The following is a 24,781-nucleotide window of genomic DNA, read 5'->3' as shown; positions in this document are numbered from 1 at the left end:
GTTGTGAGAGTTCTCCAAAGCAATGAAGATACCAGCAGCCATTAACAATCATTCCTGCCTTCTCAGCCACATAATATAGTTTTATGGTTTCTTCATTTACACCATAAATGAGCTTTCAAACTTAGATTTGTGCCTATTATTTATATAAACTTGTTCATATATTGTATAACTAAGCTCAGCTTTTTATTTGATCGAAAATACAATGAAAACATAAATATTGTGAAATTTGATCAGAAATTAAAATATTAATTTATGAATTTAATATTATATTTAATTTAATATATAAATATATTTTAAAATTTAATTTATTCCTGTAATGCAAAGCTGAATTTTCGGCATCCATTATTCCAGTCTTCAGTGTCACATGATCCTTCAGAAATCATTCTAATATCCTGATTTGGTGCTTATAATTATCAATGTTGGAAACAGTTGTGCTGCTTAAAATTTATTTAGAAGCTGTGATACCTTTTTTAAAAGAATTTTATGATATCTATTTGTAATTGTTTTTTTTTTTTGTTTTTGGTTTTTTTGTAAGAATTATAAGAATTGTTTACGTTCAGTAGCCATTAACAATCATTCCATTTCTTTAAAAAACATCCTGCTAGAAGATGGGGAGAAACCTGTTTGGAAACAGTCAGTTGTGGTATATATTCGGTGATGCCAATGGCACAGAGAACTGAATTGAACGTGGGAGAGGTTAAATACTGTTCTTATTCTATGTAAATTAACAGACAATGCAAATGACCTTGGACGTGAAAACTGCCACAGTAAAATGTATAATTTTTTTTTCTCTACAGGCAGAAGAGAGTTTGTGCAACGACTGAAACTCGAAGCTGTTCTCAATGTGCACGATGGATGCGTAAGTCTTTCAAGTTTTTGTTTCACCTGTAATGAAGTCTCTAGTTGATTTCTGATGCTCTTGCCCCCCAGCAGTCTTTTTTTGTTGGTTAATTTTTTTCCTTGATAAATGTGCCTGTAGGAGAATGTGCCTGTCTGGGTTATATCATCTCACGGGAATCACTGTGCTTCTATTTTGTGTGAGTGTTGTGTGTGCGTCCCTTTCTACCCACTTATCAGCGGCTCCTGTTCTTTATCTGTCAGTGATTTTAAACTCAAAGGCTGATAGGTGCCAGGCAGCCTTTGGGGACGTCATTTTGTCAGTGCTTTACTGCTGGGACATCAGAGAAAGCCATGTACTCTACTTTAATTGCAAGCCTCCCAAATAAACACTCCAATATAACCGTTAACAGACTTTAACAGACTGGAACAGGTTTCACTTTGTTTGCGTCAGTGAAAATGATTTGGTGTTTTGCTATTATCTGGTAACGTCCTTCATACTGAGTATGGTAGTAATAGTTAAGTGACCTTTGTGAGCTTTGTGACCTAAAGATGGGTAGAAACACAGCAGGAAAAAAATTGCAGCACTTTAATATGGTCTACCAAGGGCTGATCACAATATGCAGATACAACACATGACCTTTGTAAAGCCCCCGCTGGTAGATGCCATTTATTAAACATCCTAACCTACACAGTAGCCAATAACAAATGTAGAAATTCTTCAATTTATAACTTCAGTTTATTTATTTGTATTATCTGTATTCTGATTAATGAAATAATTTTGTTTGTACATGTCTTCTTATATCCCATATTAAGCTAAAACACATCATTTAAAAAATTTGCATTGCACCCCTAAATTTTTTTAACATGCTCCTAAGTCAACTTAGGAGCACATGTGCTCCTTGGGAAAAAGTTAAGCATCAAGACCTGCAATTGTAATTGGGTTGCAAGTAAAAGGTTGCAGATATAGCATCTAGATATTGTTAGCTAGTGGTCTCTAAATCTAGCTTTCACTTTGTAGGTTGATTTATATTCCCATAAATTAAAGAAAAATATGTGTTTGACCATAAACTGCCCTTACAAACATATCTAATTCTATCCTTAAAAAAAACATGGAATTTGTGCCTTTTTTGCTTTAAATAAAACAGTTTCCTTATTCCGTTTGATCAGATGACCTTCCTCATTCATTCTTTATGAACTCTTGTCAGTTCACAATCAGGACTAATGCACAAAAAACATGCTATGCATTTTTAACTGCAAGAAGACTTTGGGGTAACGTTTCAGGTTCCATTTTAGCACACTCCCCACGTACACTAATGACACAGTTGAGGCTGCTTTCAACGCTTGTTATTTTTATATGCAATGCATCTTACTACATCTAACACAATCTAAATCCATCTCCCCACTACACAAAGCAGAGCCATAGAGTGAAAAGCGGAAGAGCAGAATGAGGGATAAATGCTTAATCCCTCCCAGTGATGTTATTTTAGAAAGGCGGAGATCAAAGGAAATGGACCCTCTGTGATGAGGTTTGAGCTGCTCTAGAAAGAGGAGGAAAAGCATGTATCAGCCTGGAGTTAATGAAATATTGATCGCTTGCTCTTAAAGGCACCGGCAGCACACACTACCTCATTCCATTTCAGTTCTAAAACCTTAAAGCAGGATTTTATGTGATAGTTAAAATAATGATGATATAAGTAGTAAGGGCTGGGCAAAAAATATTGATTTCTCGATTTTAATCGATTCTCATTTTTACGAAACACTATCGATTCTTAAATCCTAAGATAAAAGAAAGACTAAAATATACTGAAATTCGTATCCTGTATCAGGTAATTGCTCAATTAGTGTTTCAACCATGGAAAGATGTCAGTTTAAAAGCTTGTAAACTTGAAATCACATAACGTCACATTTACCTCATAAACTCGATAGTCAGGTAGAGAAATGTACTCTAGAGAGGAGCATTATGCTAAATATATGCACCATATAATATATTAATGACAGTTTTTACTGCTATGCAATGTTGAATTTATGTTTTAATAAATCCATCATGTTTTTATGACAGCCACCATTCAAATGTTTAAACGAACATTTGGAGTAGAAATATAATTATGTAATTTATAATAACTTTATTATTATAAAAACTTATTTGAGTGTAATTTAGGTGTTTGTATATAAATCAGATAATTTTAACCTTCAATATTATAGTAATGTAGAACCAACTGATTTTATGTATATTTTACAGTATTCGTTTTTTTAGTATATAGATATCTGATATATATCCAGAATAATCGATATTGAATTGAATTGAATAGAATTGAATCGTGAAATTTTTGTCAAAAACCAAGCCTTATCAATGGTGCTCTGTTAATGATGTCAACAAATGGAAATGACTTCTGTGGAACATCTTCATCTTTGTGTTCCAAGAAAGAAATTTTATGGGTTTTTGAATCTATGATGACAGAGTGTTACATTCTGGTGAGCTATTTCTTCAAAGAAATTGATGGAGATATACTAAATTATGGCACAGTTTATTAAACAGAAGAAATTAGCATTTTGTTTTAGGGGTAATCAACATTGTTGTTTCTATTAGCTGGTATTTATGTTTCTTTAAAGGTCAACACCATATCCTGGAATGAGACCGGAGAATACATCTTATCAGGTTCCGATGACACTAACTTGGTTATCACAAACCCTTACAACAGAAAGGTAAGATAACGATACAAATGCTATAATTAAAACTGTATTTCACTTTAGTACTGTGTGCTAATGTAGGCATGGTCTTAAAATATTGGATTATTTTTCATCTCTGGCGTACATATTGTTATTGGAATATATTTGAATTTATAAATGATCGTATCGTGGATATTGGATATTATTTAGTCTAATTTACATACATGTATAGATGACCTTTTCTGTTGTCTAATACTCACTTAAAGTTCATCTTTAAGAACTAAGTCATAATTAAATAACTGTTAACTATTTTTTTCATGCTGTCCTTTTTTAAATATCGATTTTAAGTTTATAGTCCTTTTTAAAATTTATTTAGATAAAATACCGTTTAAAATAATATAATTTTTAATACAATCCATTTATTAGTTATAGGCCATAAAATGAAAATGATTGTCATCTGTATCCATCAATATCTGCCAGAAATTTCTAGAAAAGTATCTAAAAATGTTGATGCATTGAATTCTGATCATTCTAAAATTTTAAAGCTTGATTAAACCAACCCTGTGCAAATCAGTGGCCTGTTGTTGTTTTTTGTTCAGTATGTTAAAATTAATATGCTGTACTTCTGTCTTTAGGTCAAGACGACTATTCGTTCAGGACACCGGGCTAACGTCTTCAGCGCAAAGTTCATGCCCCACACTAATGATCAACAGATTGTGTCCTGCTCAGGAGATGGCATAATTTTCTACACACACACAGAGAAGAGCCAAGAAATCAACAGGCAGTGCCAGTTCACCTGCCACTATGGCACTGCTTATGAGGTACGATGTTATGTGAATAGTGCTGTGAGAAGGAAATGAAAGCCACAAAGTGGGATAGGTAACGTTTGACATGTGGTGAGATGGAGGTTGATGTCTTACATTTTTCTCTTTCTGTTTTTTCTCAGATAATGACGGTGCCAAATGACCCATATACCTTCTTGTCCTGTGGAGAAGACGGTACAGTGAGGTGGTTTGACTTGCGGATGAAGACGAGCTGCACAAAAGAGGACTGTAAAGATGTAAGAAGGTTTTGAATGCGTAATAGATGCATACATCATCAAACACTGTATACCCAAAATCTCAGCATGTTTCTTTTTGGTAGTGCTCTGGGGAGGAGCTGCTGGCTCCCCTCCCACACCCTTCAGTCTCACCATTACAGCTGGTGAATAACACATTTTAGAGGAAGCTGCATCCAACCTTGATTTTTCAACCCACAGAGTGTGTGCGGTGAGGACGCTGTTAGCCTGAGGGCACAATTGCTTTCTGTTGCTATCAGAAGGCATGTTTGTGTGAGGCAGAGACAACAAGCACACTGCTTGTAAGTGCTGTTTGGATCTCTGCTTGGGCTCTGCCAGTGGGAGGGCTTCGGCTGTTGGATAGGTTTAAAATATGCAATAGATGTGAAGCAGGATTTTGAACCTATTCATAATAAATAAATAATAAAATAAATGTATTTTATAATCTTTTATAATCATAACGGTATATACTTATACCATTACTGATCTGATGCAGTAACAGTAACATTTATATATATATGTTTTGAAAGAAAAATGAATACTTTCATTTATCAAGGATGCATTCAGTTGATCGAAAGTCATAGTATAAACTATTTATTATGTTACAAAGATGTATGTTTCAAATAATTGCTGTTCTTTTGAACTTTCATCAGAAATCCTGAGAAAATACATCACAGTTCCCACAAAATTATTGAGCAGCACAACCGTTTTCAACAGTGATAATAATAAATGTTTCTTGAGCACCTAAAAAGAGCATATCATATTAGATTGATTTCTGAAGAATAGCATAACTCAGAAACCAGGAGTAATGGCTGATGAAAATTCAGCTTTACCAACAAAGAAATTAATTAAATTTGAATATTTATTAAAACAGAAAACCGTTATTTTAAATTATTATATTTAAATAGTTTTTACTACATTTTAGATCAAACAAATGCAGCCTTGGCAAGCACAAGAGACTTCTTAAAAAATGATTACCCTTTTGAACATTAATGTACATTATTGATTATATTCCAAATGATACTCTTAATCAATCATGTATCTAAAAAAACAGCACTGTTCTTTCTATTGTACTTTTGTGTTTGATTCAGCAATGTTTATTTAAAGATTTCCTGTTTCATAAGTTCCTATTCACATGTTTATTCCTCTTTTACTCTCCATGTCATTCCCCACTTTCTCTTTTTCTCTGCTGTCCCTTTTTCAGGACATTTTGATTAATTGCCGGAGAGCCGCTACCTCAATATCCATTTGCCCCCTGGTCCCCTACTATCTTGCTGTGGGCTGTTCAGATAGCTCAGTGAGGATCTATGACAGAAGAATGCTGGGAACAAGAGCTACGGGTGAATTTAATGAAAATTATTCATGTTCATCGTTTCAGCCTTTTGTTCTTCTGTGTATCAGGTTCATGGTGGATGAAATGTATGTCACCTGATTTAATGATCTTTTATATTTAGCATTTGGAGTCAGATATGGATCTGTGTCCTTTCTGTTTCGATAACTGCAATGAGAGTACTTAAACTCTCAGAACTCTATGAAGCATTCTATTCCTCCTTTAAAATAGAAAGAAGCTCAAATTTTTAAATGACTTTTTTAAAATTTTTCCTAAAAAGGTTTTTCTGACTCACTAGGTAACTATACGGGCAGAGGGACGACCGGCATGTGTGTACGTTTTGCCCCAGCCCACCTGTCCACCAAATCCTGCCGCGTCACCTCTCTGTGTTACAGTGAAGATGGACAAGAAGTGCTGGTCAGTTACTCCTCTGACTACATCTACCTGTTTAACCCCAAAGATGACCAGGCCAGGGAGCTCAAGGGCCCTTCTGAAGAGCGGCGAGAGGAGGTAAGTAGATAATCAGGAGGATGTTCACTGGCCATTTTTACAGTAGAGCTTATAGTGTGTAACTGAGGTAATTTGTTGTCAGAGCAGAGGTTGCATTGACGAAATTATAATTTTTTTTAAAACACTGAGTATTTGCTTTACATCATTTAGATAAAAATAGTTAAAAAGATTTACAGTGCCATTATGCTACAAGTGTCCCGAGTTCGAATCCTGACTTGAGGACCTGTCTGATCTTTCCTATCATAATAAAGGCAAAAATGGCAAAAATAAATATTAAAAAAAATATATATATATTATCTGGTTTATTGCATTTCCCTACTTCAGAAACATTCCGTTAGTACAGGATGCTAATAACAATTAGAAGTGAGGAATGGTGGAGAAAATAAAGATTTAAGATTTAAAGCACCTTGTGAAAATATAGACAAAAAGAAAGATTCATGGGAAATTCATTAAATCAGATGACCAGATCACAAGAATACAGTATCTCTTGTCATTTTCACATGGTGAGAGCAGAACAAAAAGGAAAAAATCTGCAACACAGCACTTGACAAGATTGAAAAAGCTCTTGCCACAGAAATTCTTGTGATACCAGTTTCACGTTAAAAATACCAAGCATTCAATATTTAACCATAACATGGGTAACCTGAGGTTTGTTACAGATGCATTGACTTTTAATTTTGCAAATCAAATGTTTTCATGCTGAATTAAAGGAACAGTTCACCCAAAAATGACAATTTGCTGAAAATCTACTCTCCTTCAGCCATTCATGATGTAGTTGAATTTGTTTCTTCATTGAATCAACAGAAGGATAAATTTAGCATTACATCACTTGCTCACCAATGGATCGTCTGCAGTGGATGGGCGCCATCAGATGATAAAAACATCACAATAATCCACAAGTAATTCAAATGACTCCGGTCCATCAATATGGTCTTGTGAGGCAAAAAGCTGTGGGTTTGTAATAAACAAATCCATCATTAAGGTGTTTAATCCATTGCTTTAGTTTAAAATGCCAGTCCATGATTCATAATAATAATCATTTGTTTAGAGCTGTTTTTACTTTTAAACGTCTGTGCCTTTTTACTCTCTTGATTCAGACGAGACAGCGTTTTCACTGGAGAATAGAATATTATGGATAGAGGACTCATTTTAAGTTTAAAAATGTATAAATGATAGATTTCACTTCACAAGATGTTAATTGATGGACTAGAGTCATGTGGATTGCTTGTGGATTATTGTGATGTTTTATCAGCTGTTTGAACTCTCATTCTGACGGCACCCATTCACTGCACAAGATCCGTAAGTGATTGAGTTATGTAATGTTAAATTTCTCCAGATCTGTTCTGATGAAGAAACAACTCATCTACATCTTGGATGGCCTGAGGGCTGATGTGAATCTTCATAGTAAACGAGCGCTATTTTAAAGTGAACTGTACTAGTATGTGAAAGCATGAGACCCATGCATCCTCTGAGTGCATGTACTTGATTACAGACACCAGAGTGCTGCTTGTTCACTCTGAAGCATTCAGACTATGTATCATGTAATGAAATTGCAACCTTTTGTGGTTCATTAATCGCATAAGACCATATCCTGCCTTCGATTTGAATTCCATAATTTGTGCAGCCCTAATGGAAATGGAGCCAGACATCTGAAAGTCAAGAGCGACTGGTCTGGGGGCAAGTGTGTGCTGTTAGTCTGTTCGTGCCTAAAGCAAAATCTAAATAAAGGACTTTTGAAGTTCCCTGCACTCTTGTCTCATGCACTCTGTATAATCCTTAGCAGTACTGTGCTTCAGTGGTGCAGTTTGAAAATAGTTTTGTAGAGGATGTCAGAGAGGATGGATCAAATTACATTGATGCTATGTTTTAGGATGTGGATCATTGCTTGCTGCACTGCTGAGAGATATTTTCATGTTAAGACTGACTCTAGCCAGGGAATAAAAATATGCAATAGGGAATTTTATGTCTTAATACCATATTGATGTTCATTAAGTGAAATTGTACAGTAACACGGCATGATTACATGAACCTAAATACATTTTCAAAGTACAATTCATTTATTTTAATGTGTAAAACTTTTAATGAGGAAATGTATGACTGACTGCAACTTTAAGGGAAAGAAAAAGCAAAGGAAGTTAGGCTTTGTGATTTTTACATCGTGTACTAACCAGGCGTGATGCAACACGTTTCCAGCAACAATTATCTGTCACAATGTGTCACATTTTTGATACCAGTGAAGACAATGACAGCCAATCCACCAGAAGCATAACGTCCATGCAGATTCTTTTTAAAAATATGTTTCTTTCTCTTATGCTCATTTATTTGGTCAAACAACAAAATATGTATATTTTTGTTTTGCATACTTAGACAGTAGGCTTCTTAAACTAAACTGCCAGTCTATATCTTCCTTCTGTATTGGGACTATAGTGGTGAAATTTGCTGGGTCACCGCTTCAGTCCCTTCAGCTGTTGTACGGTGTGATCAGCTGTGTCCGGATCCCCCGCGATCAGATTCCTTTCCAAATAGAGGTGCAGACACACGCAGAGCTCCACAGCTGAGACAGAAATAGGCACCCAGTGCACAATGACTGCCAGCGAGAGTGAAGGAGCTCCTGTTGACTTCAATAAATCTTTGCTACAACACCAGTGTATTTCTCAACTCTTTTGCAATCAGTGAACGTGGAGCTAGAGCAATGTGAAATTGTTGAGGACTTTTACTTGTATGTATGTCATTCAAACTCATTGTAGGCAGCAGAGATATAAGAGAGGAGCCCTCTTAGGACCTCTATAGTATAGCCTATTCATTAGAATGAGGCCCATACATTTGTTCCTTTGGAACAAAAAAATGTCCCAAAGACCCTGCTGAGAAGATATTGTGAAATAATGTGCTACAACTACTGGTTAAATCAATCAAGAATTCAAATTTACATTTTAATTATTTTTTTCTTTTTCTAAAGATCCAACCTGAGTACTGCAGGTTTTACTTAAAATAAATGGCACTTTGATTTAAACCACAAGCACCTTAACAGGCATGTGTCCTTTTCATCCTCTTCACCAAGTAAAAAAAGAATAGCTCATTTTATCCCTCCATGTGAAGTGGAGAGAAGCTGCAGTGCTCATTATTAGATTATTTATAGAATGAAGGCATTGGTCTCTGATGTGCTTTGTTTGGTCTAATGTGGCTATGTTAGAGCCGGTGCTTGTCTTGTTAATGCACCCTAGCACCAAAAATAGAGTGTCCTGACTGACTGAGATGGTAAAAGTGTGAGAGCGAGGCACGTGGCAAAGTGGCCTCAATAGTTTATCCCATCAACATCCCAAGGTCTTTCCCTTTTTTTCAGACCAATGACCCCTCATTGGATACGGGAACCACTTGATACATATTATGTCAAACTGAGTTTTGCTTTTTAAAGGGATAGTTCAGCCCAAAATAAAAACTAAACTCATTATTTACTTGCCTTCTTTTTTTTTGTATACACAAGGAAAATCAGTGGGGTGCAATGACTCCACTGACTTTAAAAAGACATTCATTACATTACATTATTTTATGAAGTTAAAGCCATTTTAATTTGGGCGGCACAAAGAGATAGATACATTTACTTGAACTTTAGCTTCTTATTGTAAGCTTTTTTTGAAGTGAACTTAATTTTTGTCTAATGCTTATTTTAATTGTTCAAAAATAATGTAATAATTGGTGAACCCTCTGTAACACACCTCTGGTTTCAATCCATGATGGCAATTCTGTTTCACTTTGCATTGTACAGTAGCCTCTTTTACCATTATGAGGTCTGCCCTGATTAAAATGTTTGTTGGGTATACTTCCTGTAAACGATCCGGACTAGATGATTCTAAAGTGATGTCAAGTCTCTGGGTGCAGAGTGTTATTTTTAGGGTGTGTGAGAGGTTTTGACTGTGACTGACAGCTTGTTGATGTGTCTTCCCACAGCTGAGGCAGCCCCCGGTCAAGCGCTTGCGTCTGAGAGGCGACTGGTCGGACACAGGACCGCGCGCTCGGCCTGAGAGCGAGAGGGAGCGTGATGGTAAGATGAGAACGTGCAGGTCCAAATACTGGTGTCACAAATACTGAACACACAGCAGCACGGATGGTACATATACAGAGGCGAATAAACACTGAGGGCTCTGTTTACAAACATGCTTATTGGGTGACTTCAGATTAATGCACCAGGAATAGATCCACAGATATTCTGCCAGAAATCACAAAACTCCATCACTAATGAATTCTGTAAGACCTGAAAAGTGTAACCCCTCCCACACTGTTTATTATACCTATTAGCAGCATTTCATAGTAAATCCCAAATTTTTGTTTTATTTTATTTTATTTATAAGCATTTTCTACTTAGCCACACTCTGTCAAAAAGGTCAGTTATACTTTAAAACTGTATTAAAATGTTAAAGCATCAAGGCATTGTCTACCATAGTTGTTTACCACAACTCATTTGCACATCCACTTCAGCTCCAGCTGTCTCCTCCATGAACAGAGCTGTTGTCCGCACTGGCATTCTCCTCCATGTTTTTAACGAGCTGAGGCCTGCAGTCTCTAGTGTCTCTCAATACATCTTTAATCTCCCTCAGTACCTCTGACTTTGAATATCAACAGCTTAGTTTGTCTAAGGGGAACTTGTTAGCTTTTCACAGGGATTTAGTCCAAAGCCTGCTTTACTTCACTACTTCCTGGCATATTGCAGCTTGCTCTTGATGTAAACAGCAGGCTTCCAGTGCTTCTGCTTTTTGTGAGTGGAATGATTTAGGTTCTGATTATTTTTGTATATTGATCATGAAGAAGTTTGTTGTCTTTGCAGGAGAACAGAGTCCAAATGTATCGCTCATGCAGAGGATGTCGGACATGTTGTCACGCTGGTTTGAAGAGGCCAGTGAGGCCCAGAGCAGCAGAGCACGTCCTCAAACTCGACCCAGAGGTAAAACAGCCTTGGTCCACACTGAATATACAAACTATGAATATACTGATATATTCTTCAGTTCTTTTCAAAGTTCTTTTTTGTTCTTTGATTTGGGATAGCAAGAATTTCCATATATGTAAGCAGCAGTATATTATGGAAGCCTATTAGCACCACTGAATAAAAATAAAAAAAGGTAATTGTGACTTTATCTTATTATGAGATATAAATTTGCAATTGTGAGTTATAAACTGAGAATTGAGAGATTTAAACTCGCAATTCTGACTTTCTCAGAATTTAGATTTATATATCTTTTTCAGAGTTTATATCTCACAATTCTGAGAAAATGTTCTTCATCTATGGTAAACAAACTGTTCAGAATTGTGCACATCAGTCTTTTTATATCTTGCAATTCTGACTTTGTAACTTGCAATTGTAAATTTATTATTGTCCCACAATTCTGAGTCAGAATTGCAAGTTTGTATTAGGACAGTTCTGAGAAAAAAGTCAAACTTTTAGATTCAAACTTGCAATTGCAAGGAAAAAAGTCAGAATTGGCAATTACCATTTTTTTTTTTTTTTTTTCAGTGGCAGAAACGGGCTTCCATAGTATGCTGTTTGCGAACATACTGACAAACATGACATACAATACCGACTTCTCAATAACAAAATAGCATCTGGTCATAGTGATATGGATATGTTTGCACAAGCTCTGTAATTCAGCATTCCAGTCAAGTCAAGTAAAGTCACGTTTATTTCTGTAACTTTTTATAGATTGCTTTAAAGCATGCCGTTTTTACTGCATTAAATATGAAAAACTGTGCCAGTGTTGCTTTCAGTTAGAATTACAACTTCAGTATTTTACCATACTTTACAATAAAGCAGCTCTCCATTGTGTACAAGTTTTGACTTGCGTCTGACTTTGACGTGGAAATGTTCTCTGGTTGATTTCTTCTGTTCAGTCTATCAAAGAAGGCAGAACTCCAGAGCACACCTACATATTGTTATAATATAAAAAACGGCTCTGAACCGGTTAAAGGAACGAAAACGAATATCGGAAACAAACTAAATTTTGACAGGAACAGAACCAGAAACGAAATCAAATTTTATAGTTCCGAACAGAATCTAAAATTTGAAATGGCCATTAACCATTTAATAACGTTATTTTATCGTTCCATTTAATATTTGAAATTTGCTGTCAACCAATCGCGAATTCCAGTAGTAAGGCCTATGCAAATGTGATGCTGAAGCCAAGGAGTGAAATGTCCGCTCAGCTGTGAACTCATCATAGGTAAGTCTCAATGGCAATGCACTGCCCTTAGAGTTTATCTGAGGATAGTGTAAGATGAATTCAACAGATCACACGCACCTGCAGCGCTTCTGTGAATGGAGAAAACAGAAAAACTATAGGCTTACATAAAAAACAATATATTGACATATACACTAAATATATTTCACTTAAATCATATTGACAGATTAACGAAACAAACGAAAAAATTTTGCTAAATTACGGTTCATTGTGACACTTTCCAAAGTTTTCCAAGAAAACAAAACAGCAGAGAGTAGTTTTCTTTATTTTACAAAAGCTTTACAGTTTTAATTATTTTGCAAAAGCTTGACAGCTTTGAATAATGTCTTGCTTCTGTATAACCAACCAGCGTTGGTATGACCATTGCGCTGACGCCTTAGGCGCACACACAATATAATTTTGCTATATTGAAGCCTTTTCATTATCAAAATAAAATACAGTTAAAGAAACAAATAAAAAGTTACACTGCTCCGTTGCCCAATTTTTTTGTGTTCAGCGTGATCGCACCTCACTGTGCTGATATAGCCGATGTGAAGGATGAAGTTTTATGTCTATGAAAGTACAAACACTATATAATAAATAATATTTTAGCATCCAGATATGTCAGGAATATGGAAACATTTGGATTTGTGCCGAATGAGAGAGGTAGGCATCAGCTTCACCTTAAATTAATTTGGTTTTGGATTGACATTTTTATAGCCTAAACTTTAGAGGATTTGTTTTGGAGAGAAACTAATAACTGTTTTTATAATGTTTGTAAACATTTTGCTTTAGCCTACAGACATTTTAGCCTTCATTATTTCGGAAAGTAGTAGGGCTAATAAAATGTGATGTGTGCCGTGACTTTTTTTTTTTTCACTCTCAAAATGCAATCTTATACAAGTGTTTTTTTTTTTAACAATGCAGCAAACATTTTTAAATATCTTAAAAATACTTTGATGTCTTTAAAGTGTTGAGTTTTTTTTTTAGTAACCTACATTTGGCCAAAATCTAGAAAAGATGTTTCTGTATTGGCTGACTAAGCGCAGCGAGTTATTGGCTAACGTTACCAGATCTCTCTTTTTTTCCTTTTCTTTTTGATTAAAGAAAACTTTATTATTATTATTATTATTATTATTATTATTATTATTATTATTATTAGGCAAATTATAGGCAAAGAAAATTGTTTTAAAAAAATAACGTTATTAACCGGTATTTCTTCCACCTGAACCGGTTTCGGAATGTTAAAATATCGATTCTGCTCGGAGTGAACCGATTGAATTTTTTTTTTTTTTCGTTTTCAAGCCCTGATAAAAAATCTTCATGGACCAATGGTAGTTTGAAGATGTTAACAAACTTTTCTGGAAACTTTGCTTTGGCAAGCTGAAATCCAAACAAACTTTCTTTGGACCTGATTTTGTTTTGCAATGACATCACACCAGATCGTTCTTCTATTTAGCTTGAAGTATATAGGGGCCTTAGAAGCTCTTCCATGTTACTTACATTGGCATTGCACAATGCATTGAACTCTATGGAGGCAAGGCAAGGCAAGGCAAGTTTATTTATATAGCACATTTCATACACAATGGTAATTTAAAGTGCTTTACATAAAAGAAAGTACAATAATCATGAAAAAAATCACAAAAGTAAAACAAGGAATTTAAAAACTTTGAAAATGATTTAAACGTTGATTTAAAATGAATTTAAAACTTTACTCTTAGGGTCTCCAGGTACGGCCGTTCGACCAGAGGGAACATCTGCGACCTCAGAAACAATCACTCAGGCACAGGAGCCCACTGAGGTCTCAGCTGAAGGTGCGATGGAGGTGGAGACACCCTCCTCTGATCCTCCACCGACACCTGCTGCTCCTCCTGCACCTACAGAGCCTCTCCCCAAGTCTGTCTCCTCCTCCTCCTCAGGCTCCTCCTCCACTGTGACAGCTTCTGCCCCCTCCAGCTCGTCCTCCGTGGAGAGCGCTGCTTCCTCCTCTCTCCTCTCATCCCCAGACACAGAGCAGAAGAGCCAGGATGAAGTTACGCCCACTTCCTCGGCCACACCCACTCCTTCAGCCACACCCACCCCATCTAGAGAGGCAGCTTTATCTGGTAAGTCTGTCACAATTGGCAAAACACTGAAGAGTGTATTCATCTTTAATATGAGAAAATGGCCATGTTTACATGCACATAATGTTCCATTTAAAGTCCATATATTATGTTTAATCTATTTTTAAAATAGATATTTACATGCTATTATAAAAAGGGTTTTTGTCCACATATACTACTGTTCAAAAGTTTGAGGTCAGTAAGATTTTGTTTAAAAGAAATTAATACTTTTATTCAGCAAGGATCCAATCAGTTGATTAAAAGTGACAGTGAAAATATTTATAATGTTACAGAGGTTTATATGTAAAATAAATACTTTTCTTTTGAACTTTCTGTTCATCAGATTATCTTGAAAAATATGTATCTCAGTTTCCAGAAGAATATTAAACAGCACAGCTGTTTTCAACAATTATAAGACAATAATAAAAAGAAATGTTTCCTGATCACCAGATCAGCATATTAGAATGATTTCTGAAGGATCATGTGACACTGAAGACTGAAGCAATGGCTGTTTTGCCATCATAGGAATAAATTACATTTCCAATTATATTTAAATATAAAACAATTATTTAATTTTAAATATTATTTTACAATTTAATTGTTTGTAAAAACCAAAGTAGTGGCTTAATTCAGATCATATGATCATATTCCAGTAGTAATCAGAATTGTCTTGTGCATGTAAATGCAGTCATTGTGTCTCATCTCCATAAAGATGATGTGCTTATAATGAACTTTCAAATCAAATTAATTTCATTCCATTTATATAATTGGTCCATTTATCATGTCTGCTTGCTATACATCTCCCAACCCTCCAACTGTATGTATTTTCTTTTTTTAAGACCTATGTGTTGACTGATTTGTTGTCTTTAGGTGGGGTTTATTTTTTGAACATTGTGTGCTGTTAGGGCCTGCATCAACAATCACATAAACAGAGGCAGGATGTTACATGTAGTGTCTTTTGTCTTCTTTTTTATTGAATTATAAATCCCTCCTTTTTGCTCATCATGCCATTGCAGGCATTTCTGTTCATGCCCCTAGAACATGTGTGGACGTGTGAGTGTAATGCACGCTTTTTTTTTCATGGGTGATGAAACCCTTCAGTCTTGTCTGACATCACTCAGCCTACAGCTTCAATCTTTAATTTGCTCTTTTACCCAGCATTCCTCCTTATCTATGATTTGCCTCTCTTCCTTTCCCCCATCCCATCAATCCTGCTCTTCTCTCCGTCTGACCCCACACTGTCAGAATATGGTCCTCGCAGGCTGCCGGTAAGTTTAGTGTGTAGACGTCTGCAGAGGCTGCTTCTCCTGTCTGACCCCCCAGGACAGGGCAGACGGTCAGTCCCTTCTGTACCCGCGACCTCCAGCACAGAGAGTTCAGCCCAGCAGACTGCTGCTGCTGACACAGGGCCCCCTGCAGGTTACCATCTCTTCCCAGCCTGCATCCCCGCTCTCCTTTAACCTCCTGACCCCTGTGGCTGCCTGTCTCATGGCTGTCCTGGTTTGCTGCTGCACCTCTGGCTATGGAGTGTGTTCCTCTTCCCCTCTGTCACACAGACGCGCACACATCTAACCGCTGGTCATTCATGCTCACATTCACCAACAGCAGAGCTCTCCAAAACCTAGTGAGCTGCCCACCTAGGTGACATTTTTAGACATCACAGATAAACACCTGACTCAAAAGCTGCCCAAAGTCATGATTTCGTGTAATGTACTTTGCTTTGGTCAAAATATTAGACAGTAGTACACATATATTATTATGAAATATTATCGCTATTTAACAGTTTTTTTTTTCCATTTTAATGTATTAAAATGTAATTTATTCCTGTATTGAATTTTCAGCAGCCATTACTCTAGTCTTCAGTGTCACATGATACTTTAGAAACCATTCTAATATGCAGATTTTGGTCAAGAAACATTATTATCAGTGTTGAAAACAAATTTATTTATTTTTTTTGTGGAAAACGTGATGCATTTATTTAAAAGAACAGCATTGATTTGAAGTAGAATTTTGGTAACAATGCAAAAATCTTTACTGTCACTTCACTTTTTATCAATTTAATGTGTGCTTAAAGGTTTTAAGAAAAAATCTTCTCAATCATACACTGACTATTTGGATAAATTGACTTTATGGACAAGCGTCCACATCAAATGCACCTTGATTTAGGACAGGGCTTTAGAAGGCAGCTGCCTGTGTAGTCAGTACTAAGTGAGGCAGCTTACTAGAGCTTGGAAAAGAGCTCAGAAGTCAAACATGTGCAAATACTGCCATCTGTTGATTGATTCACCTGAAATACAATCACACATATAAAGTTGGTTTGTACTGTTGGCAGTTTTTTAGTCTCCAATTTAAACCTTGAATATTGATCCATGTTTAACTTGTTCCTTTCATACCTTCTCTTGTTGCTCCTCACTTACACAATATTCCACAAAATACTTCATAATGCTATCAGCAAGTGGGATCAGTTCACTTATTTTAGACATATATGAAATGGTTAGAGGAATTTGTTGTATATGAAGCAGGCACTTCAGTAAAAGTTCATTTTATTCCATAGCCCAAGTGTACGCAGTGTATTTTCTGTGCTTAAGGCATTGCACTATTAGTTCAGCAACATCCTGACATCACATCTTGCTGGTTATTCGCAACTCTTTCCAGAAATTAATGACTTCTGGTTGCTTTGTCGCTGCAAGGCACTGTCAGTGTAGGTCTGGCATCTGAATAAACTTTTTTATCACCTTCAGTTTGAACTCCTGAACTACAGATTGCTGTATGACTTTATTCTGCCTGATCGTGAATGCTGCATTAAAGAAGGCTATGCATCAGTTTGTTCCTGATAAATGGTTCTCTTGTATTTGCTCACCTCCTGGATGTCATTTCACATTTTTTAAGGAACCGCTTACTCAATCTGTAACCCTTGGCTTTGTGTTTTTAACTCAGAATTAAGCATCCTAGACTCACATTTACAGAGTTGTGGCTTTTCAGTTTGTTGTGGGAAGGTTTAGTTTTTTTCCCCTGCCTGTGCTGCAGTGTGTTTCCTGAGGATTTATTTCTGCACTTGAATGTTTGTACTGGCTCTGTTGTTGTTTCAGTTGTTCAGTACATCTTATTTTTGTTTCAGATTCTCCCTCATCTGTGGTAAACAAACAGCTTGGATCCATGACTCTGGATGAGGAGCAGGGTGCGTCCATTCCTCTTTTTTTCTTCTCCTTTTGCTCATTTTCGTACAATCTTTTGCGTCTGAGCTCTGTACATTTCTGATTGAAGCGGCTCTCGCCTCAGTCACCTTAAGAAGACTCTGCAGATGTGCCTCTGGGTAAACAGAGAAACTTCAGAAAGATACACAGGCTTTCTGTCAATCATTTTCAGTCATTGGACATACTTTTTCTCCCCTCCTGTGGGGCCGAGTTCATATCAAGCTCATCTTTCAAATAATGTCTTGAACTAAGGGACACATGTTTATTTCCCCTCACTCTCTACTTAATGAGTTCACCCTCTGTGAGACTGATGTGGGCTTGCAACATCAACATTTAGCTTAAAGGGGTCATATCACATTTTTTTTTATTGACCTTTTTAAATAATCATTTATTATGTTATAAAAACTTATGCTCCGTAAAGTCTCTTATGCTCACCAAGGCCAAAACAGTAATATTGTGAAATATTATTACAACTCAAAAATAACTTTTCTGTTTTAATATACTCTAAAATGTCATTTATTTTTGTGGTGACAGCTGAATTTTCAGCAGTCATAACTCCAGTGTCACATGATCCTTCAGAAATCATTCTAATATGCTGATTTAAAACACAAACTTTTAGTTTTTGCATTTGTTGTTGTTATTGTTGTTGTTTTATAATTATAAATTAAATTGTTTATAACAAAATGTTTTATGGTCCTTGATTAACATTTATAAAAAAAGAGTATGATATGACTCCTTTAAAATGACTTTGCTATTCTGCTTTGGAATATGGAATGTTTTCTCAAAACCAAGGAAACACCAATTTTGGAGATATTTCTTCTTTATGGCTGTCATCTTTTCTCCATGTCCATACTGGTGCCTGTACTTTTCCCCCTTCAGAACAAGAAACCTTAACTCTTCTTATTACTTTCACTTGCATTGTGCTAATTCTTTTTGCTTTGGGTTAACTGCTTGCAATTGTTGAACTTACTATAACAAAACTATAATCTAGTTTTTTGTAGCCTGACATCTGTCTGCGCAGCTCACTTTGCCACATATTCTTTTTTTCTCCTTTTTTTGTCTACAATAGGCACTATTTGCCACAATATAAATAACAGTGAAAGTGCATGATTCTCAGTTGCACAGAAAAATGTATATGCCGTTATGCTCCTTTATTTAAAATATTATTGTAAACATTAAAAAAAAAAATTCTCAGTGAAATCTGAGCATCTGAAGCTGCCATCTGTGCCATTCTGAAACAAGGTATTTCTCAGTACTACCGATAATGCAATACTGCTGCATAATTACATTCTAATATTTCAGAAAAGCTGCTTCTATGATTAACTGCAGTTGTGACAAATGTAATGTTCCCAAGGAAAACACTCTTTCTAAAAGCTCAGTTTTACATCCCACGTTTCCTCTGTCTTCCCTCCAGGAGGTGCAGAAGCAGCAGGACATGTAATCAGTGATCAGAGTTCAGGTGTCAGTGAAGCTTCCCCAGACACTACAGAAACTGTGCCATCCACATCAGCGCCTTCACTTGGCACCAGCTCTGGCAACAGCGGCGGGAGCAGCAGCACTCCTCCAGGACCTGGGCGGACTGGCACAGCAGAACCTGTCCTTAGTCTGCATTACAGCACTGAAGGCACCACCACTAGCACCATCAAACTGGACTTCACCGATGAGTGGTGAGTGACCAGAGAATCAGCCTTGACCTCAGCACACAAATCACTCCCACAAGCCTCTAAACTAAGCATTGGTCTCAAACTCAATTCCTGGAGGGCCTCAGCTCTGCACAGTTTAGCTCCAACCCTAATCAAACACACCTGATCCAGCTAATCAAGGTCTTCAGGATTACTAGAATCTTCCAAGCAGTTGTGATTTGGAGCTGGTTGGAGCTAAACTCTGCAGAGTTTAGTATATTATTTTGAATCCATGAATAAAAAACAAAATGAAATTATTTTTAGTCATGTTTAACACAAAATGCAGTTTTGTGTACATAAGTTTCTGCATTTGAAGTATAAATTTTTATGTTTTCTCTGAGAAATAAACAGTGTTGTTGTTGACAAAAAACTATAATTAAAAGCCATTTTTGTTAATTGAAAGAAAGCAGAAATAAAACAAATATTAGTTGAAATTAATTTTAAATTCATTTTTTAATTTGCTTAAGAATTGCATTTTTTTTTTTTTGGATTTTGCCTTGGCAATTAAATTAAATAAAATAAGTTGAAGTTGAAGTATTAATTTTAAAACTGAAAAATAAACGGTAAATGGAAATAATGTTAATGTTAACTAAAAGGAAAAAAAGCTAAATTAATTTGCATTTATTGAAATAAAGCTGAAACAAAATAAAAATAAATACTAGATGAAAAAATAAATAAATAAAAATAAGATATATTGCATTTGCAACTAATACTAAATTTACCGAAACTAAAGTAAAAAAAAAAAGCTAAAAAGAAATATCAAAACAAAAATGAATAAAAAATGACAAAAGCACATTACAAAATGACTAAAACTTAAGCTGAAAATATAAACACTATAATATATTATGTTATTGTAATTATTATAATATAGTAATAACATCATTATAATTATAATATTATAATACAAAATATTAATAAATACTATATTAGTATATAAATAATACTTGGACATGTCAGACGTCAAGTTTGTGGATGTAAAAACAAGACCCATTCCTGTGAATTGCAAACGATTGTCTGAAATTCTCTTCGGCTTCCTTTATTTAATTGTGAGTTATTATTCTTAAGACTGCATTTTTTTTGCAAGAACAAATCACTAACCTTTTTTTTTTGGACTATGTACAGGAGCAGTCCAACATCCAGTGCCAAATGCAGCAGTGGAGGACATAAGCCTGGGGAGGTGGGTGAGAGCCAGACCAGAGAGGAGGAGCCCACAGGACAAACCTCAGGGCAAAGTGAGTCGACAGCCACATGCCCATTGCTACAGAATTTGCGTTGTGTGACTTATTATTGGAGGTTATCTTAAATTTTCTCTCATAAACAGGTTCAAGCTCACCCTCAGAGAGTCAACCCAGACCCAATGGGGGCAAAATTGCAGACAGTGGCACGGAAAAGGCCTCCATCAGCTCTCAAAACAGCACGCCACCGGCAGCACCACCAGAGGGGCTGTCAACCGAAGACACGGCTCGTCCCAGCGCTCCATCAGAGGAGCTCCAGGCTGCTGGTTCGGCGGAGCCAAGCGAGCAGTGCAGGAGGAGTGAGACCGCTGGAATGGGCGGCCAGGGTTCGACTCAACCATCCCGCAGTCAGGACTCTGATGACAGTGACGACGACCCCATCCTTATCCCTTCTGCCAGGTACAGAGGAGGGCAGGGACAGAGGTATGGACTCTCGTCATGTCAAGATGTTTAATGATGCAAATCATCACAATGTGTGGGCAAATTAAATGACTGACGTGAAGTCCCATAAAACATGACAACATGTTTATGCTAAACAGTGTTTATCTTTTGGACAGTCATAAGTAAAATGCTACCCTTCTCATTAGATTAAGTTACAGAGGATCAGCTGTAGGTGATAGGATGATAAGGTACTGTAATGTTTCTGTGGTAGCCACTTATATAATCTAATTGCAAGGGGTGCAGATTTGATTAACTTTCATTAACCTGGTATTCATTTTGTGTGGCTGAATAAAATATGCTATTACTTAAATAATGTGTGATTTAGTAGTTCATATTAACTTTTTTCCGCTTGAGAGTGTGCAAAATGTCTGCATAATGAACGTTTGGTTAGTTACTAACCAAGTAAACTAATTTGAATTTACATAATCTAACATGAATTTACAAGTTACCTGAGGTATAATTGTTTGGAGTTCAAAAACCGTATTCAGATTTTCATAAAAAATAAAAATAAAAAAAAATGTTGAAAATATTTGTGCTGCTTGGTATTTTTGTGTAACTCATGATGCTTTTTTTTTTTTATATTCTTTGAATATAGTTTAAAATAACAGCATTTATTTGAAATAAAAATCTTTTATAACATTATAAATGTCTTTAATGTCTGTTTTGATCAATTTAATGCATCCTTAAAGAACAAAAAGTATCAATTTCTTTAAAAGAAATTCTTACAGATAATGTAAAAAACTGAGCTTCCACGGCTCTCTACAGACCACAGTGATTCATCAGATTCACTCAATAAACATTTTGTTTTCTTAAAGAGACTGTTACCAAATACAGCTATAAGTCACAATGTAATTCCATGAATTATCAGCTATTGACTATTATCAGCTATTTAATGAAATATCAAAAACACATCATTGTATGAATTTAACATGCACATAAAAGTTAATGCTGTTACTCTTATGTCATGATAGGTGAAGCCCCATCTATATTATCTGCAAAAAATATATATTCAGATCAAATATTATCTTTGCACAATGCTGTAAGACTTTGTAAAACGGTTTAAGCTTGTAAAAATGTTATCATCCTGGACTAATATTATGTTGAGCTGTAATGTGTTTTAAAGTTGTAGTGCATAAATTAGTTTTCATGAGCACTGCTCTGCATGCTCTGTTTTTCATAGACGCTCCGCCGCGGCTCGGATCCAGGAGCTGTTCCGCAGGAGAAAAGAGCGGAGAGAGATGGAAGAGAGTGAGACTCAGAATATCAGGAGACCCTCTGTCAAGATGATGTACAAGGGCCACCGCAACTCCAGGACCATGGTACGCTGTCTGTTTATTGTCTCATGCATATTTTACACAAAAAACACCTTTCTGTCACTTCTAATTAGTTCTAGTATAACATATAAACAATTGTGTAAAAAAACATAAACAGATGTTTCACTTTAATGACCTGACTGTGCGTGTAGATTAAAGAGTCGTGTTTCTGGGGGAATAACTTTGTGATGAGCGGCTCGGATTGTGGCCATATCTTCATCTGGGACAGACACACAGGAGAGCACCTGATGCTGCTGGAGGCCGACAACCATGTGGTCAACTGCCTACAGCCTCACCCTTATGACCCCAGTGAGCAAAAAGATAGCTGAAAATAACAGATAGAGACCCATCTGGATCACATCGTTTGGTCTGATGTTGTGTTATATTTTTTTTGAACAGTTCTTGCTTCATCTGGAATTGACTATAACATCAAGCTGTGGTCGCCTTTAGAACAGTCACCGTCATTTAACAGAGTCCTTGCTGAAGAGGTATGGACAGTGTTTTCTGTTTAATTCTGTGAAGAATGTCCTGTTTTAAGATGTAATTAAATCCCCACTAGATGGCTCTAGAGCTCCAAGTACTGTGTCTAAGGAACTGTGTCTGCTTTTATACATAAAAATACATAAAATAGAGGCATTTTGAGGCAGGCAGTTGTATTGGTATATCTATGCCGTTGCTACAGGAGTAAAGTGTTGGCAAACATGGATTTAATTTCCTGAGTTGTTTGTGTGCTGTAGGTGATTGCTCGTAATGAGTTAATGCTGGAAGAGACGAGGAACACCATCACCGTCCCTGCTTCCTTCATGCTCCGAATGCTGGCATCATTAAATCACATCAGAACAGGTGAACTTCCTCATGTCCCTTTTTGAACTCACTGACTGTATATGTACAGTAAGATCCAAAATTGAAGTCCAAACTGAAATAAAATTTTGTTTAATTATCTTTTAAGTCTGATATGTATTTGTTCGTGATAGGTGTTTTTTTTTGGTTTAGTGGTGATGTATGTAGGATTGACACCGAGTGTGGAGAGGGTTTTTTTTCACCAGGCCCCTCCTCCTCAGATTTGAGGCTCACTCAGGTTGCTAGATTGACGACACCAACAGGAACGAGCGCACTTGACAATGAATGAAATGAAATACGCTGTGCTTTCTGCCAACTGGCAACCCAAAATACAATTGGGTACAATTGGGTAAACTGGCAGTGGGCGTGTTTCACAAATAAAAACAGAGACCGAAATTCCGGCCCTGAGGCACATTTTCAAAGAAGAATAATTGACTGTAGCATTGTTTTTCATATAAACAAGTATGTTAACTTAACATGTTTCTTAAATATCTGCAAACATATTATGGTATTTTTATGCTTTAGTAGAGTCAAAAACATACAGCACCTTTAAGATAAATAATATTTGGCAATGATATTTACACTTATTTTTTTTTAACTGACCAGCATTTGTCACTGGATACTTAATCTAGCATTTGTTTTTACTACCTTGAACAGGTGTCTAAATCTTTCTTCCTCTTCCCTTCTTTTATCTTCAGACCGAGTGGAGGGTGATCGTTCAGAAGGCTCTGGACAAGAGAACGAGGATGAACAGTAGCTCTTCTGCTACAAACGAATGGTTTTTTGCTACAGTGCACTTGAGCATTTGAGATTTGTACAAGTTACAAAATAGAGTATTTCCTTGTTAGTTCTGTTTTTGGCATTATTTTTTTAATGAGACTTTTCGTACTAATTACTCTATATGAGAGTAAACAGCATCTGGGGAGTTCATGCAAACAAGATGATACGCAAGAAATTGAAAGATGTGACTAAACGGCTGGTGTTTGAGAGTATTTAAGTGCAATATTAATTTGTTAAACGGTTGAGCTTGGAACGGTGTTAAGTGTGAAACTTTATTGTAGCCTCAAATGAAGAACTCTGATGTTTGTATACCAGGAATTATGCATGTCAAACATGAGTTTGCAGAAAACGTGTTCTCTTAGTCTTTACCAGTGTTGGCTCTTTTTTTGTCATTACTAAATTTTGCATTGCACAGGGATCTTCTGCCTAACCCCAATTACAGGTACTAGCAATATTTCATTATCCAAACCAGCCATTATACATTGTTACACTGCAGAATGTTTATAAAAGTTTATTAAAATGAGAACCATTTTTGACTCGGTCTATACATAAAACCCACTGCTGTCTAGCCAAATGGCTCTAGCATT

At 36.1% G+C, this 24,781-nt stretch overlaps 1 protein-coding gene across 7 annotated transcripts in view; it reads left to right on the top strand.

Annotated features, from left to right (window-relative positions):
* Window positions 1-24,730, top strand: part of LOC109094982 (DDB1- and CUL4-associated factor 6-like) — a 28,852-nt gene extending 4,122 nt beyond the window's left edge. Inside the window, exons 2-22 of one of the 7 annotated variants that reach the window (XM_042731556.1) lie at window positions 798-859; window positions 3,451-3,543; window positions 4,143-4,328; window positions 4,454-4,567; window positions 5,769-5,904; window positions 6,193-6,404; window positions 10,350-10,443; window positions 11,224-11,340; window positions 14,329-14,421; window positions 14,527-14,712; window positions 15,955-16,128; window positions 17,828-17,887; window positions 19,318-19,570; window positions 20,708-20,817; window positions 20,907-21,243; window positions 21,408-21,449; window positions 22,442-22,580; window positions 22,727-22,883; window positions 22,974-23,062; window positions 23,312-23,417; window positions 24,113-24,730. In XM_042731556.1, the coding sequence (XP_042587490.1) occupies window positions 798-859; window positions 3,451-3,543; window positions 4,143-4,328; window positions 4,454-4,567; window positions 5,769-5,904; window positions 6,193-6,404; window positions 10,350-10,443; window positions 11,224-11,340; window positions 14,329-14,421; window positions 14,527-14,712; window positions 15,955-16,128; window positions 17,828-17,887; window positions 19,318-19,570; window positions 20,708-20,817; window positions 20,907-21,243; window positions 21,408-21,449; window positions 22,442-22,580; window positions 22,727-22,883; window positions 22,974-23,062; window positions 23,312-23,417; window positions 24,113-24,171 (2,819 nt within the window). In that variant the 3' untranslated portion in view covers window positions 24,172-24,730. Of the gene's footprint in view, window positions 1-797; window positions 860-3,450; window positions 3,544-4,142; window positions 4,329-4,453; window positions 4,568-5,768; window positions 5,905-6,192; window positions 6,405-10,349; window positions 10,444-11,223; window positions 11,341-14,328; window positions 14,713-15,954; window positions 16,129-17,827; window positions 17,888-19,317; window positions 19,571-20,707; window positions 20,818-20,906; window positions 21,244-21,407; window positions 21,450-22,441; window positions 22,581-22,726; window positions 22,884-22,973; window positions 23,063-23,311; window positions 23,418-24,112 lie in introns of all 7 variants that reach the window. The other 6 variants (XM_042731553.1, XM_042731552.1, XM_042731555.1 and 3 more) reach the window with 6 other exon arrangements.
* The last annotated feature ends 51 nt before the right edge of the window (window positions 24,731-24,781 follow it).

This window comes from Cyprinus carpio, chromosome B9 (assembly GCF_018340385.1).
Source record: "Cyprinus carpio isolate SPL01 chromosome B9, ASM1834038v1, whole genome shotgun sequence".
Classification (NCBI taxonomy): domain Eukaryota; kingdom Metazoa; phylum Chordata; class Actinopteri; order Cypriniformes; family Cyprinidae; genus Cyprinus; species Cyprinus carpio.
This window is presented reverse-complemented; position numbering and strand designations above follow the sequence as displayed.